At 44.2% G+C, this 15313-nt stretch overlaps 1 protein-coding gene across 5 annotated transcripts in view; it reads left to right on the plus strand.

Moving 5' to 3' along the window:
• SIK2 (salt inducible kinase 2) overlaps positions 1-15313 on the plus strand; it is a 135185-nt gene that overhangs the window by 114725 nt on the left and 5147 nt on the right. For 2 of the 5 annotated variants that reach the window (XM_036862026.1, XM_036862028.1), the window contains 7 exons: positions 2642-2806; positions 10155-10395; positions 10867-11151; positions 11297-11460; positions 12227-12337; positions 13067-13158; positions 13871-14855. In XM_036862026.1, the coding sequence (XP_036717921.1) occupies positions 2642-2806; positions 10155-10395; positions 10867-11151; positions 11297-11460; positions 12227-12337; positions 13067-13158; positions 13871-14444 (1632 nt within the window). In that variant the 3' untranslated portion in view covers positions 14445-14855. The other 3 variants (XM_036862027.1, XM_036862029.1, XM_036862030.1) reach the window with 3 other exon arrangements.

Genomic DNA, 15313 nt, shown 5'->3' on the forward strand with positions numbered 1-15313 from the left:
TATTTATTTTTGGCTGTGTTGGGTCTTCGTTTCTGTGTGAGGGCTTTCTCTAGTTGCGGCGAGTGGGGGCCACTCTTCATCGCGGTGCGCGGGCCTCTCACTGTCACGGCCTCTCTTGTTGTGGAGCACAGGCTCCAGACGCGCAGGCTCAGTAAATTGTGGCTCACGGGCCTAGTTGCTCCACGGCATGTGGGATCTTCCCAGACCAGGGCTCGAACCCGTGTCCCCTGCATTGGCAGGCAGATTCTCAACCACTGTGCCACCAGGAAAGCCCCTCAGTGTAGTTTTGATTTGCATTTCTCTAATAATTAGCGATGTTGAGCATCTTTCCATGTGCCAATTGTGTTTATGGCCACTCTTGGAGAAACTGGTAATATCTGCTTGCTTGGGATATTAATCAACCATCTATTTATTATAATAACATATTCTTTAAACAGATCTTTAGTGCTGGGCATGCTATTTGAATATTTATACTCTAACTTGTGCCAAAAAGACTTCTTTAATCCTGTTAGTGATTCCAAGAATCCTAAAAAGCAGACCCCTGAATCTATCATTGTATTTCCTATGAAGCAGCTGCCACAATAAAATGTGTTATTTCTCTGTGCTTACGAAGTTCACAGTTATTGTAGTCCAGGTTGGATGTGAAAGGAAAATGTGTTATGCTTGGTCTGGCCCAGCACAATCCTGCCATTTAAAAAGTCACAGCTAACAAGAGGGAGGGAGTGAGAAGAACAACATATCATAGTTATCATGTTGGTATCTCATTTCCAGGGCAGTGTCTACAGGTAGTGCTTTGCCCTAATAAGGAGCAGTCTAATAAATTTGGGAAACAGAAATCAAAGTTCAGCTTTATCCTTTGATTGAAAAGCCAATGATAAGGGTAAGAAGAATGTATCAAATATGCTTTATGTGGAAGTTTAAATTTTACATTGTGGCTAAAGAAATTAATTTAAATGACTAATGCTTGAAAGGAAAAAAAAAATGTTTCGTCTTAAAAGTGGCTGAGGATATAGGCCTGAGGAATGATGATATAAGAAAAGCTATTTCTTTGTCATGCTCAGAATAATATACAGTGTATTTTCTGTCTCTTTTTACCATCCATATAATACCAACACTTTGCTATTGCTATTTTGTTCTTCATCTGATGCAGTATATCTAATGATGTTAATGTTGGAATATAAAGTATATTCTAAATATAGTCATAGTCAAGTATAAAGTGTATTTATAACATATTCCCCCATTATTGAAAACCATCAACCTGAAATTTTAACTGGGAACCATTAGATAGTATCTGAGAACAAAACTGTGTATTCATTTTACAGTCTAATTCCTGTATTAAATTATTGTCGTCATTTTAAGACTTTAGAAAGAAGGAGAAAGGAGGAATTAACATTACTGAGTGAAGGACTTCACATGTTGCCTTTTACAGTCCTAACTTCACTGTGAAGTAGATATTATGACGTTTTTTAGAGGCGAAGAAAATAAGATGCAAAGAGTTTAGGTAACTGATTAAGTTCACACAATTAGTAAGTGATGGAACCAGGAATCAAAACCAGGTCTTGGGAAGGGAAAAGCTAGAATCATACCGTTATTTTCCTTTTCATTTGTTTGAATTTAAAGCTCACCATCCTATATCCCTTAAAGTGACAATGGCAGAAAAAATACAGGCCATTCCTCTGCCTTTTAGAAACTGGTATGATGATTGTTCCCTCGGATGTTTTGCAATGTCTGTTATGTTCAAAAGGCATCTAATAAATTATTCTGCTAGTTTTGAAGAGATGGGGAGGAAAGGATTATCCAACGGTTTCATCTTCAAAATCAATTCTTGCCAATTGTCATAAAGGAAACTTCTCTTTTAAATGAGGAAAACTTTGTAATACTTGTTTACTTAGAATTTTTAACAGAGGAGACATGGAGAATGGACTTTCTAGAGTAGGTTGACTTCAGGAACATAACTTGCTCAGCAATAAGCATCTCTGTTTCCACTGGGCAAGCAGGCTGTGTGTGTTTCAGTCTGTGCGTCTCTTTCAAAGTAGGACATTCCTGTCCCCTCCGGGTAGCTGCTGCTTCTCTCTTCTTCCTCTTCACTCACACCCTTGCCAAGAAATATATACCATCTCACCCCGTACCCCACCAAAAAAAAAAAAAAAAAAGAGAGAGAGATGCAGGTAGATAGCCCTTATTGCAGTGTACTTTGTATTACAGTTAGTTGTGTGTGTATCTTATCTCTGGTTCAGTTTTGATCTCCTACTCCTAGAGACTGGGACTTCTCTATTCTTCTTTGTATCTTTCCAAGGTAATATATTTAAGGATATAGACAATATATGTTCATTGAATTGAAAAAGAGCATCTTAGATTCCTGACAAAGGCTAGCTTTCCTGTCACCTGTGAAAGTTATGCACTTCATCATGGAACAGGAACGAAATTCTGTACAACCTATCTCAGAATAATTGATTGCTAGACTGCTTCAGATCGATACCTGTACCATGTATGTACTTCATCACATCTTTTCTGGAGTTTCCAACAAATCACTATTTATCCTTTAATTGCATCAGGAAGAACTGTTTTATTTCAAGAATTTTGTATATTTATATAGAAAGTATTAATGTTCCCAAACTTTCCATTCTTGCCATATTTACAGACACAAACTGTGGGACTCCCAGTGACGGTGCATTCACCAAACGTGCGAGCGATGCGATCTGCCCTCCTGCCTCAGGCATCCAATGTGGACGCCTTCACGTTTCCAGCATCCGGCTGTCAGGCGGAAGCAGCGTTCATGGAGGAAGAGTGTGTCGACACTCCAAAGGTACAGATGTGTTTGAGAGACGCCAAGCTTGTTGGTTGGCTGGAGATTTCAACTCTGTCCACACAAATGTTGTACTTCGGCTTAGCTGAACTTTGTCATTTCCTCAAGTCACTTGGGAGGAGTTTTTTTTGTGCAGAAGACCTGAGAAAAGTATCCAGGCCTAACCTCGCTCTCTCTCCATCTTGTCATTACAACGGTTACGTAACATGTCAGATCTCCTGTGTACTTTTCAGAATCCTTCTTCATTCTCTTTCCTTAACCAATTCCTTCTCTCGAGTTCTAGATCCCTCATAGATTTTGGATTTTTTTTTAAACCAATTGTAATTCTGAAAACAAAAGTATAACTATGGTGCTAAATTGGGCTTTGCCTATGTTATTATGGCCTCTCTTCTGCTGCCTGTGCTGCAGCTACAAAATGATGAGCCATCTTTTTTGGTCAGTTAAACATCTTTCTTTGTCCAGTTTGGACATACTTAAAGGAGATAAGTATTCTGCTGTGCTGCATAAAGTTGGCTTTTAGTATATGGAACATGACAGCTTCCCTCATGTAATGAATATTTATTTAACTTCTAGTTTGTGTTTTATATTCTTAGCATCCAGTGATATACAAAGGATCATATTAATGGGCAGGTGTTAGAGTATGTTTAAAATAGACTCTGTTCTTCACTAGCTGTGTGAACTTGGACAAAGTGACTAACTTCTGTGAACCTCCATTTCTCTTGTGTAAAACAACGATACCAACTTTATGAGACTGTTGTGAGGATTAATTGAAAGAATGTGTGTGAGGTTTTGGGCAAATTGTAGATACTCAGCAGATATTGGTTTCCTGTCTTTTTAGCCTCGTTAGGTAATAAAAAGATGACTCAGACATTAGTTCTGCCTCAAAGTTTGTAGTCTAGCAGAAGAGACATGAGGCGTAACTAAAGGTAATGTGCCAGGTACTGAATAAATTGATAAAACATAATTGGTCCCTTAAAGAGATAAAAAAATCAAAGTGCTGCAAGACTAGAAGGAGACGGGAGAGTTGCTTTTAGTTCATTTGATCAGGAATGTCTTTGGTTTAACTGTCAGAGTTGGGAATTGAGAGGAGGGCAGAATCAGGGTGGGTGGAAACTAGGGTGTGATATCTCGGTGGAGGGAAAGGCCTGAGCAACAGCAAACGTCAGGAAAGCCTGGGTCCCTCTGAGTCAGAGCAGGAGCTCAGTGTGGCTGAGGGAGAGGGCATGTGAAGGGAAGTTGTACAAAATAAAGACAAATAGCCTTGCTTTGAATGGCAAGCCAAGGGATAGACTCTTTCTCTAGGTTGGGGCCCTCAACACGGGAACGTGTTTCAGTATTATCAAGAGAGTTTTTTCTGGGACTTCCCTGGTGGTCCAGCGGTTAAGACTCTGTGCTCTCAATGGAGGGGGCCCAGGTTCGATCCCTGGTCACGGAACTAGATCCCACATGCCACAACTAAGACCCGGTGCAGCCAAATAAATAAATAAATTTTTTTTTAAAAAAGAGAGTTTTGGGGACTGCCCTGGTGGCACAATGGTTGGGACTCCCCGCCTCCAATGCAGGGGGCCTGGGTTCGATCCCTGGTCAGGAAACTAGATCCCACATGCATGCTGCAACTAAGAGTTCACATGCCGCAACTAAGGAGCTGGCGAGCCGCAACTAAGGAGCCAGTGAGCCACAACTAAGGAGCCCTCGAGCCACAACTAAGGAATCCACGTGCCACAACTAAGGAGCCGACGAGCCACAACTAAGGAGCCCACCTGCCACAACTAAGACCCGGCATGACCAAATAAATAAAATTAAATTGTAAAAAAAGAGTTTTTTCCAAATGGACCTTCTCCAAGGTAGTAGGAAACAATCGGAGATTTTTTGATAAGGAAACAACATGATCCATGTTGTGCTTCAGAAATGAACCTGGAAGGGTCCGTAGCCAGCATTGGATAGGAGAGAGACTGGTGACAAGCACAGTAGAAGGTTAGAGTGTGTGTCAGGGGAGATGACGAGGGCCTAAGCTAGGATGGTGCCCATGAAACTGGAGAGGAGGGGATGGTATAAATGAGATTGCACAGATAAAACTGATAGACGGTTAGGGTCCAGAGAAAAGAAGTCCAGACCGATAACAGTATTTTGAGCCTTGATGATCAGGAAGGTGAATAGCATTTTCAGAAATAGGGAGCTCTGGAGGTAGAGCTGATTCAGAAGTTAAGTAATGAGTAATGACTAGAGTGCAGTCAAGGCACCTTGATACTGGGCTGCCATAAGCAGGTGTTAAGCCGGGTTCCTGACCATGAGGAGTTAGTGTCCCTGTCCCTGAGGACGAGGCCACTTCCTGTGGACAGCCTGTTCCTCTGCCTGTGGTTGCCTAGCATGTTCAAATCCTCATAAACCGCTATTACATTCTCACCCAGAAATTTAGACATAAATTGAGGCAACATCACTCATTTATTTTTAAAATCTAATTCCCTTGAAAAATTTAAAATGCAGTATGCTTAAAGCTTGGCTATGAGGGCCTCAGGCCCGAAACACAGATTGGGCACTGTCTGCCGTATTATATAGGGCAAGCTATTTTTAAAGCTTGTGATTGTTACCGTAACTAGGAAACAGACAGGAAATGAATGATTTTGTGAAAGATATAGACAGAAGCTAGATGGCATATTTGCATTTGTAGGAAGAGCAATGCCATGCTGGAACTGGCCACCCACACTGGCAGGGCCACCCTGGCACTCAGCCAGGCTGTAGACATCCGCTGGTCTTATTTGCAGACCATTTCATTTATGTCAGCAGTACTCTTTGTGCCTCTTCCCTCCCTAGCACCTCTTTCTCTGGGGCCCATAAATAAACGCACACACACAAAACCGTCAGACAGAGATACTAGCCCTTTGTTGTTGGTCTTGCTTCATATGCATTTCCTCTAACGCCTATTTGTTGTCGTCGTCTAAAGGATGCCGCGTAACTGCATGTGTTGCTCAGTCATTTCTGCTCGCGTTGGTGGCAGATACTGTGCACCTCGGAGGTTTCGCTTCTCCTTCCCTCCCGGAAGTCTTCAACTTAAACTTAAAACTATCAGTAAAATCCCTCGGGAAGTCTGCATTGAAACATGGGTTTGGGATTGCTCCCAAAATAGCACCTTTCTGAGACGGTCACCCAACTCTGAGCAGTAACCGAGACCCGCAGGTGGTACAGAGCCCATACAGGAGCAGATGCAAGCCCTGTAGGGTCAGTCTCTCACTTTTGAGAGTTTCTTTGGGAATAATGGACTTTATACATACACACACATACGGACACTTCAGTCACTTTTAACATTTTATTAAAGTTCTATGAGAAAAGGATTTTCCAAGTTACCGTCTTCATGTCCGGATAGTGGAAGGGAACTGTGAAACTAAACTATCAAAGTGCAAGTGTAGTAGGGCTGTTCATGTCTATTGACGTTTTTAATACCTTTTTTAAATTATAAGGTAGTACACATAACAGAAGATCCAAGAAGGATATTCATCAAAAACTCTTAATAGTGTTAACCTCTAAGACTTTGTAAAGGGGAGAAATTGCACTTTTACTTCTGAATTTGGATTTTTAAATTTATAATTAAAAGACATCAAACCGGACTTCCCTGGTGGCACAGTGATTGGGAACCTGCCAGTGCAGGGGACACGGGTTCGAGCCCTGGTCTGGGAGGATCCCACATGCCGCGGAGCAACTGGGCCCGTGAGCCACAACTACTGAGCCTGCGTGTCTGGAGCCTGTGCTCCGCAGCAAGAGAGGCCGCAACAGTGAGAGGCCCGCGCACCGCGATGAAGAGTGGCCCCCGCTCACCGCAATTAGAGAAAGCCCTCGAACAGAAACGAAGACCCAACACAGCCAAAAATAATTAATTAATTAATTAATTAATTAATTTAAAAAAACAAACTATTACGAACATGGTCTGATTAAAAAAAAAGACATCAAACCAGTCAGAATCACACATGGAAAATTCAAAGAGGGATAAAGAAAAAAATTAATTTATCCATAGTCCCCCTACCCAAAGGTAAGCCCATTTTGACACGTTTCCTTAGAGTAGGTTATAGATGGATAGATGGATGGGTGGGTGGGTGAGTATAGGGTGACTCAGTACGTAGGTAGACTTGTTAAAACAAAATTTTATTCTATTACATGTAATTTTGTACCTTGCTTTTACGTAATATAACATCATGAGCATTTTTCCCATACCATGAAATCTTCTTTGAAAGCATGAGTTATATTTAACAACTGCCTAATATATTGTATTAGATGCACCCTTATTTAACTACTCTTCTATTTTTGGACATCAGGTACTTTAATTTTTTTTTCTTCCTTACATATGCTTCAGGTGAATATCCCTGTGTCTAAATTTTTGACTATACCTTTTATTATTTCCTTAGGATAAATTTCTGGAACTGGGGTTTTCTAGTTCTTTCCTTCCTCACCTGGTTATTTGTTTAATTTGCCTCAAGATGGTAAAAATGCTTTAAAAGAAGATGCTGTTGTTTTATTCTCATGCTTTAAAAAATGTTTATTGTCATAAAATAGCATTCTCTTTGGTCCAGAAATAATGTTAATATACACAGTGTTTTAGTTAATCCTTCCAAACAACTTTACTTCCATTTTACAAGTGAAAAAAAAAATGAGCTTTATAGAAGTTAAGCAACTTGCCTAATAAGTGATGGAGCTGAGGTTTGAGCCTCTTCAATATATGCCAAACTTGCCGGGCACTTAGGATACAAATTAAATAAGGCACATTCCCAGCCTCCAGGCTCACTGGCTAGTACTATACCTTAGTCTGCCATGTCAGTCAGCTCTTTAGAGGCTCCATCTCCAATATAGCCACACTGATGTTAGGGCTTCAATACATGAATCTAAGGAGAGATACAAACATTCAGTCCATAACAGTCTGGCAATCTCCTGTGCTGGAATCTTGTGTATGTGGTAAGCTCAGGGGTGTTATCAATTAGTGGTGGAGTTTCTGAGAGGCTGACTCCTACCTGTATGCTATCTACTGCATCTGAGATCTCTTATCAGAAGGGAAGTGATCTACTGAACTTTAAGGAAAGGCAAAAACACTGTGTTGGAAAATGTACCTTTTACCTACCCGTATTGTATTTTGCAGTCTTAGAGTTTACAGTTAGCCTGGATTGTTTCCTAGAGCAAAAGATCTCATTTCTAGCAGCTTAGGTCACTAAGCTAGATCAGCCCATGTTACAGTCACAAAATCCTAGAGTTTGTTATATAAAGTCCCTGGGTAAACTGGCAGGCAAAGGTGGCATGATTATCACCTGTTTCAGGAACTGATCTTAGAGATGAAAGTGTTCACACCTGTAAACTGAATGAGCTCTAGGGCAGCTTTCTGTTCATACCTCTTAACTATGAAAGGGTCACCACAGCATTTTCTGATTCAGTCATCACCAAGCATCATCTGAAAAACCAGATCATTGTCATCTACCTGTCCCAGGGTGAAACTGAATTCAGTAAACATTGTTAAATGAACGATAAAAATTCTTCTTGTAGTCTAGATGAGGAAATAAACTTATAAGCAGACAATTTAAGAAAAATCGTAAATTGGGGGGGACTGCAAGGTTTTTTGAGTACTCAGAAAAAAGTGGCCTTTCTCTACTAAGGAAAGAAAGTCATGGTTGTAAGGCGGTACTTGCAAAATATTTCTCGCAAGAAATATCTGATAAAATTTTGACATATGCTATAAAATGTAAAGATGCTCAGTAGATATTTACTTGATAACAGTCTTTTCTCTGTTGTTTTTTATTCATTTCCAAATCATCCTTGGCTAGTCTTAGAAAATTATACTAGTAGACAGCTAAGGAACGTAGCGTAGAGTTATGAACGTTAAGTCCCCAAACCACCATTCTTTCCTACAAGAAAACTTTTAAGTTTAGTCAAAAAGGGAACACTTATCTGGGGACGGTTGAAGGGGAACATAATTGTTGCTGGCCAGATTTCAGAGTTTTTGTTTTCTAGTGCCATGGAGAAGATTGGTCTTAGTCTAGGAAGAAAGCATTTTCTACCCTTCCTTTTAAATGGCCACTTGTCACTTTAAAACCCTGTAGTGCATTAGCTGCCTTATCCAAGTAATGGCTACAGCCCCAGAACAGATTTTATGGAATAACCATCCCCTCCCCCAAGCAAACAACGATCTGAGTCACCCAAGTCTCCCTCTCCAAATAAAGGGCCTCACAGCGCCTTCAGATTGGTTGCCATAAGAGGAAAGTTTCCTGTGTCTGGCATAGCGATGTCCCACGTCACCTCTCACATACATGAGCCTCTCCTGCTTCCAAAGGAAACAATAGCGCTACCCGGTGTATTCCAGGTGAAAGTGCTGCTGGGAGCTCAGTCTTATGCCTGGCTGCTCCTGAGCAGCTATTCATAGGAGAAAACTGGATCGATTTCCACGGGGGAATAGTTAAGGTAATGAGGTAAATAATTGCCTCCTCAATGGGGCTTTTACCAGCCAGAAGAACTCACAACCACAGCTCCCCTTTGTGTGCTGTGTCTGCCCCCCCAAGGTGGTTTGCTTGGCAACTGCAGAGGAAGGCGACGCTCTCGCTCCGGAGCTGTGCTGAGCTCATCCCGTGGGATAGGAAGCGTAGATACTGTGTGCGTTGCTGGAGCAGAGAGAATTCAGAGCGCTGCTGCTCGTTAACCTCTGCTGGAATTTGGGGCCTGTGAGTCATTTGTTATTCTATAATGGAAGGCTTTGGCTGTTTGCCATTTGAATTTTTTTTTCACTCCTTTTTGTGGTATGTCCGTCTTTAAAGAATTCTTTTTTCCATTCCTTAGGCACATAGAACCAATTAAAGACTAAATCCAGTGTGCAGGTACTTAAATTATGAATATAGAAGTATGTGTAGAGCCTTCCAGTACGTTTTGCGGTTGAACATTCGAAGAATGCTGGTGACTACTCTTTTCTTAGCTATGAGCCGTGCAGTTGGTTTTGTTTTCTTTTTTCTAAATCTCATCTTCCCCCTCTTCATTTCCCTTATTAAAAAAAATAATAATAACTGGTAGGCCTCAAGCTCATAGACCCTATTCATCTGGAAACCACTAAAAAAAATTGTTCATTGTAATCATGATGACTCAGAGACACCTGGGAGGCAGTGCCAATCTGGGTCATAATGGGCTTCTGTCTCTTCAGTGCTGCCGTTGACTTGCCTTAACTTCTAATCTACGTGGTTGTCATTAGTAACCAATATGTACATTTTTAATATTTTACTTAATTTCTAGTTGGCCAGAGGTCTTGACATTTTTGCCTTTGTGGATTCTTCAAGTGTCTCAGCAGAGCAGCGACTGATAGCTCCTCTCACATCCCTCTCACACTGACGTTTAGGTAAATGGCTGTCTCCTGGACCCTGTGCCTCCCGTCCTGGCGAGGAAGGGGTGCCAGTCACTGCCCAGCGACGTGATGGAGACCTCCATTGATGAAGGGCTGGAGACAGAAGGAGAGGCCGAGGAAGACCCCGGGCGGGCCCTGGGAGCCTTGCAGTCCACACGTGGCGGGCAGAGGCGGCACACTCTGTCGGAAGTGACCAATCAGCTGGCCGTGATGCCTGGTTCAGGTACGCTTTCCAGTAAGTGCGGGCCTGGGTCTTCCCGGCATCTTGAGTCTTCCCCAAGAAACAGGAATGATACCAACCAGCCCCTGGAATGTTGTCTATGTCTTGTTTCTTTGTGGACCACATGTAGCCAAGTTAAGATTAGGCCCACTCAGCAGCTCTCAGCGATTAAAATGAAACGTCTCTGAGAGGGCTCCCCCGACGCCCAGGATTCATCCGCATGCTCTGTGACTCATCAAGGACTCTGGCCCTTTTGGAGTGGCCCAGATCTTACGGGTACAGGTTCTGGAGTGTTTTCACCACGAAATTCGAAGCTGATTAAATTGACATGTAAAAAAGTTCTGGAAAGATGTTTTGGTTGGAAATTAAGGGCATTGTTGCTGTGGAAACTCAAGCTGGTTGTGCTTTGTATCCCATGTTCCAAGAAGTTGTGATTTATTGGTGGTCCTATTGGTGTTGTGTTTTGTTTTGTCTTTTCTCTTGAAGGGAAAATTTTCTCCGTGCGTGACAACCCCTCCCTTGACAGTGTGGACTCAGAGTATGATATGGGGTCTGTTCAGAGGGACCTGCACTTTCTTGAGGACAAGCCTTCCCTTAAGGACATCATGTTAGCCCATCAGCCCTCACCCCGCATGACGTCTCCGTTCGTGAGCCTGAGGCCTGCCAACCCCACCATGCAGGCTCTGAGCTCCCAGAAACGAGAGGCCCACAACAGGTCTCCAGTGAGCTTCAGAGAGGGCCGCCGGGCATCAGACACTTCCCTCACCCAAGGTGACTGCCTGCCTTCTCTGCTGGCTCCTACAGCTCTTGTGTTGTAGGACTGGGTGGGGTTTGTTGCCATGTTGGTTTCATACCTCTGGTCACTGAAAGGCCTTGTGTTTTATTTAAACTGTTTGGTCGTTGTTCTTTCTTTCAGGAATTGTAGCATTTAGACAACACCTTCAGAATCTGGCTAGAACCAAAGGAATCCTAGAGTTGAACAAGGTGCAGTTGCTCTATGAGCAAATAGGATCAGAGGCAGACCCTAACCTGGCATCACCTGCTCCTCAGCTCCAAGACCTGGGTAGCAGTTGCCCTCAGGTGCGTGCTCTGGGCCCTGCCCACAGTGGCTGGGTGAGAATAAGGCATCAGTGTGTCCTGATGGTGTGTCATTTCATTTAGAGGATTTACTCCAGTCCTGGAGCAAACAGGTTCTTTTGGAAAGACCACAGCCTGAAGGCCTTCCTTGTTGCTGCCATCTGCCCGACAGGTTGGGTTAGACCCTTCCACGCTGGCCCAGGTGATCAGTACCACATGGAGGCTTGGACGCTGTCAAGCGATGCTCGGTTCCTAGGGCAGATTTTATATGAATTATACCTCTTAGAGTCTCCCTTGAACTCCCCTCCCTTCATGCACACACACACAGAAATTACAAATAATAGTACAAGTGAGACGCTTGTTGCCACTATTTTTGATGTGCTATCACTTCACTAAATATTATAAGTGAATTATTTATGCTAAAAATACAAAAAATATTGCTGTTTATTTAATACATTTTATTTGAGCCCATTTTCAGTACATCAGGGATATTATAGCATTTGGTGCCCACATGAAGGTAATAACCTTCTGTTGACATAGGGGGCCTTTGCTCCAGTACTGACTAGGTTATCGTTTACTACGGGTAATGCATGTACACACTTTCTGCAAAGTGATTAACCCTCAGCCTACTAGTTGCTGTAAAAGCATGGAGGATTATGTCTTAGCAGAGTTGGAGTTCCCCTTGGACATTTGCCAAGGTGCTTAAACTGAGATTTGGAACTTTCTCCCACGTGGGAAATTGAAAGTGTCTCCACCCCTTGCTCCTCAGGAAGAAGCTCCTCCTCAGCAGAAGAGCGTGTCTGCGCTCCCGGGCAGCGCGCACCCGCAGCTCTCCCAGCGGCACAGCCTGGAGGCCCAGTACCTGCAGCACAGACTCCAGGTGGGATCCTCCCCCTTGTTGTCCAGCTCACTTTGTCCATCCCGAACCTGCCTTTCTGCAAAGCAGGAACCTGTTTTGCTTGGTATTTTTTTAGGGCAGCTGCTTAATTCCTTTATAGGCAGGTGGGTCTGACTCCGCACTTGTAGTTTCTAGAAACATGTTCAGACTTAGCCTTATGCTCTGTCTTGGCAGCAGAAAAGGTCTGTCCTCAGACCCCAGGGAAGGGTACTGCCACTGAGCAGCAGGAAAGGGAACCCTGGCTTCTTTGCTTCTATGTTATGCCTCTTAGTGAATAATAAGTAAAATGGAAATCTCAAGTCAGCAAAAAATGTACTATCAGCTCTCTATTGGTGCCCACAAATCTTTAAAAATGATGCAACGTAGATCCCATAAAGAATGAATCATTTGTTCATTCAGCAGGTGCTGTGGCCTTTGCTATAGATCTAACTCCACTTTTCTCATTGTTTTTAGTCTCCATGAACCTCCCGGTCCTAGAGGACTTTTAGAGACAGAAAAGTGAAGCAGGTTAGAGCTGAGACAGCCCAGGCCTGCTGACCCAATGCTGCTGGGCCACAGGTTCTCCCAGGGTCTCAACGAGCAAGTGTCAGTCCCTGCATCCTGCGCAGATTCTGGAGGACTCACTTGGCTTCGTCCTCCAGGCAGAAGGACAGTCTAATGACTGCGTCCTAGATGACAACATGTCACGCTTGTATTTTTCTGCTCTTCCAGAAGCCCAGCCTTCTGTCAAAAGCCCAGAACACCTGTCAGCTTTATTGTAAAGAACCACCACGGAGCCTTGAACAGCAGCTGCAAGAACACAGGTGAGAGATGGTGGTTGGCCAAAGAAATCACTTTCTTTGTGGCAGACTTAAGCTGGGTATGTTGTCCTTTCCCCTAGTGTTTGCCTCTACCAGGAAAAGAGGTTTCAATCTGCTAACATGGATATTCCACTGTCCGTGGACTATAGGCCTGTCAGGGAGTAGCAGCCCTGAGCGGCTCTGTTTTCTTTTTCTCCTAGTGTTTCCCCTTGGGGCTATGAATAGACCTAAGCCTTCAGGATCTGTGAGCTACTGCAGCTTAAGTGGGTTACACTGGAGAGAAGGCCTCCATCCTCCCTTGTAGTAATCCCGTGCCCCCAGGCCTCACTAGTAGAAACATCTTGGCCAAGGTAGAGCTACCCTAGTCCATCAAGCTACAGACACCCACAGAGACCAAGGTGTCAGCCCCGCTTCAAAACACTCCAGATGGGAAATCAGCCTCTTGTTTCATAGGGAGGAAAAAGGAGTCTTAGAGAAAAGGAATTCGTGTTCACTTGAGCACTGAGGGATCAGCCAGAATTGGGGGACAAAAAATAAGATTGGGTTTAAGAAACCAAACATGACTGGTTCCTACCCCCACTTTTTTTTTTTTTTTTCCTGCCGTGGGAAAGAGAGAAGTGGGAGGACGGACACTAATGACTGATACTGGATTTACATTAAAATTGCCGTCACTGAAGAAGATTTAAAATTCTTTCTTTTGGTATTGCCAACTTAGACTCCAACAGAAGCGGCTCTTCCTCCAGAAACAGTCTCAGCTGCAGGCATATTTTAATCAGATGCAGATAGCAGAGAGCTCATACCCGCAGCCCCTTCCCCACCAGGAGACACCGCCGCCGCCCCAGCAGCCGCCGCCCTTCAGCCTGACCCAGCCCCTGAGCCCCGTCCTGGAGCCTGCCTCGGAGCAAATGCAGTACAGCCCTTTCCTCAGCCAGTACCGGGAGATGGGGCTGCAGCCGCTGTCCGCCTCGCCGGGTCCCCGGGTTGCTCCCCCGCCGCCGCCACCGCCGCACTCAGGGGCCGCCCGGGCACCCTTACCGTTCTCCTATCAGACTTGCGAGCTGCCAGGCGCGGCCTCGCCCGAGCCAGAGCGCCCCGCTCCCTGTCAGTACTCCCTGGACGGAGCCCAGCAGAGCGGCGTGGCGGCGCCGGGCTGTCCCAGGAGCTCAGGACTGCAGGAGGCCCCCTCTAGCTACGACCCTCTAGCGCTCTCGGAGTTCCCTGGACTCTTTGATTGTGAAATGCTGGAAGCCGTGGACCCACAGCACAGTGGCTACGTCCTGGTAAATTAACCTCAGCGCAGGAAGTGAGGCGGGTCAGGTGAAGAGCGTGTGTATTTCTATTTTTATTCCAGCCTTTTCAATTTAAAACTTATTTTCCCCGCCTCTCCCTGATGGGGAAAAAGTCAAGTCACCCAACTGGAATCAGAGGGCCTGGCCGGGTGGATGTTGCTTCCTCCTGGCTCCGTCCCACCACGGTTTTCTGTGGCAAGTGCTGGAACATAGTTGTAGGCTGCAGCTCGTGCCCTTAGGTCAAGTGGAGCAAACTCTCGTCAGAGGCATCAACAAAAGTTTTATAAGAAGAAGACATCCAGACCTAGGTTTTACACAGAACTACATCAGTTCATTATTGAGGGAAACCTTGGCGAAAGCAGGAAAAAATGTGTGCCGTTACATATAGGCAAAAAAAAAAAAAAAAAAAAACGCAATACATTTTTCACTGAAACCAAGCAACAGCATGTTCCTTAAAGGCAAATCAAGAATACATAATGAAATTTGATGCACAGGAAATAAAAGAAAGTTGTACTTTGTCAGTGAATCATAAGTTCTAAGCTGCTGATGTAACTTGTCCCCAAGCGGTAAGAGCGTGAGCTTTGTTTCAGGGTCCACTGAGTAACAGCAGGAACGCACCCCTGAGACTGGCAGTCACCTCCATCTGAGAGTAGGTGACACACCTCTTCAGAAGGTGCCCTGGGTCACAGAGTGTCACAGTGTCCTCGGAGCTCCAAAGGTGTCACCTGTGGAACCAAGAGATGCACCGCAGTGGAGACCAGGGGCAGGAAACTCAAGAAACCGTCAAGAGCAGCTGCCCTGGGCCGGGGAAGACGGGCTCTTCCTGCACAGTCTTCTGTGGAGACTTCTGGTTTGGGGCAGTTGGTCTT

The sequence above is a fragment of the Balaenoptera musculus genome, chromosome 8 (genome assembly GCF_009873245.2).
Source record: "Balaenoptera musculus isolate JJ_BM4_2016_0621 chromosome 8, mBalMus1.pri.v3, whole genome shotgun sequence".
NCBI classification, from domain to species: domain Eukaryota; kingdom Metazoa; phylum Chordata; class Mammalia; order Artiodactyla; family Balaenopteridae; genus Balaenoptera; species Balaenoptera musculus.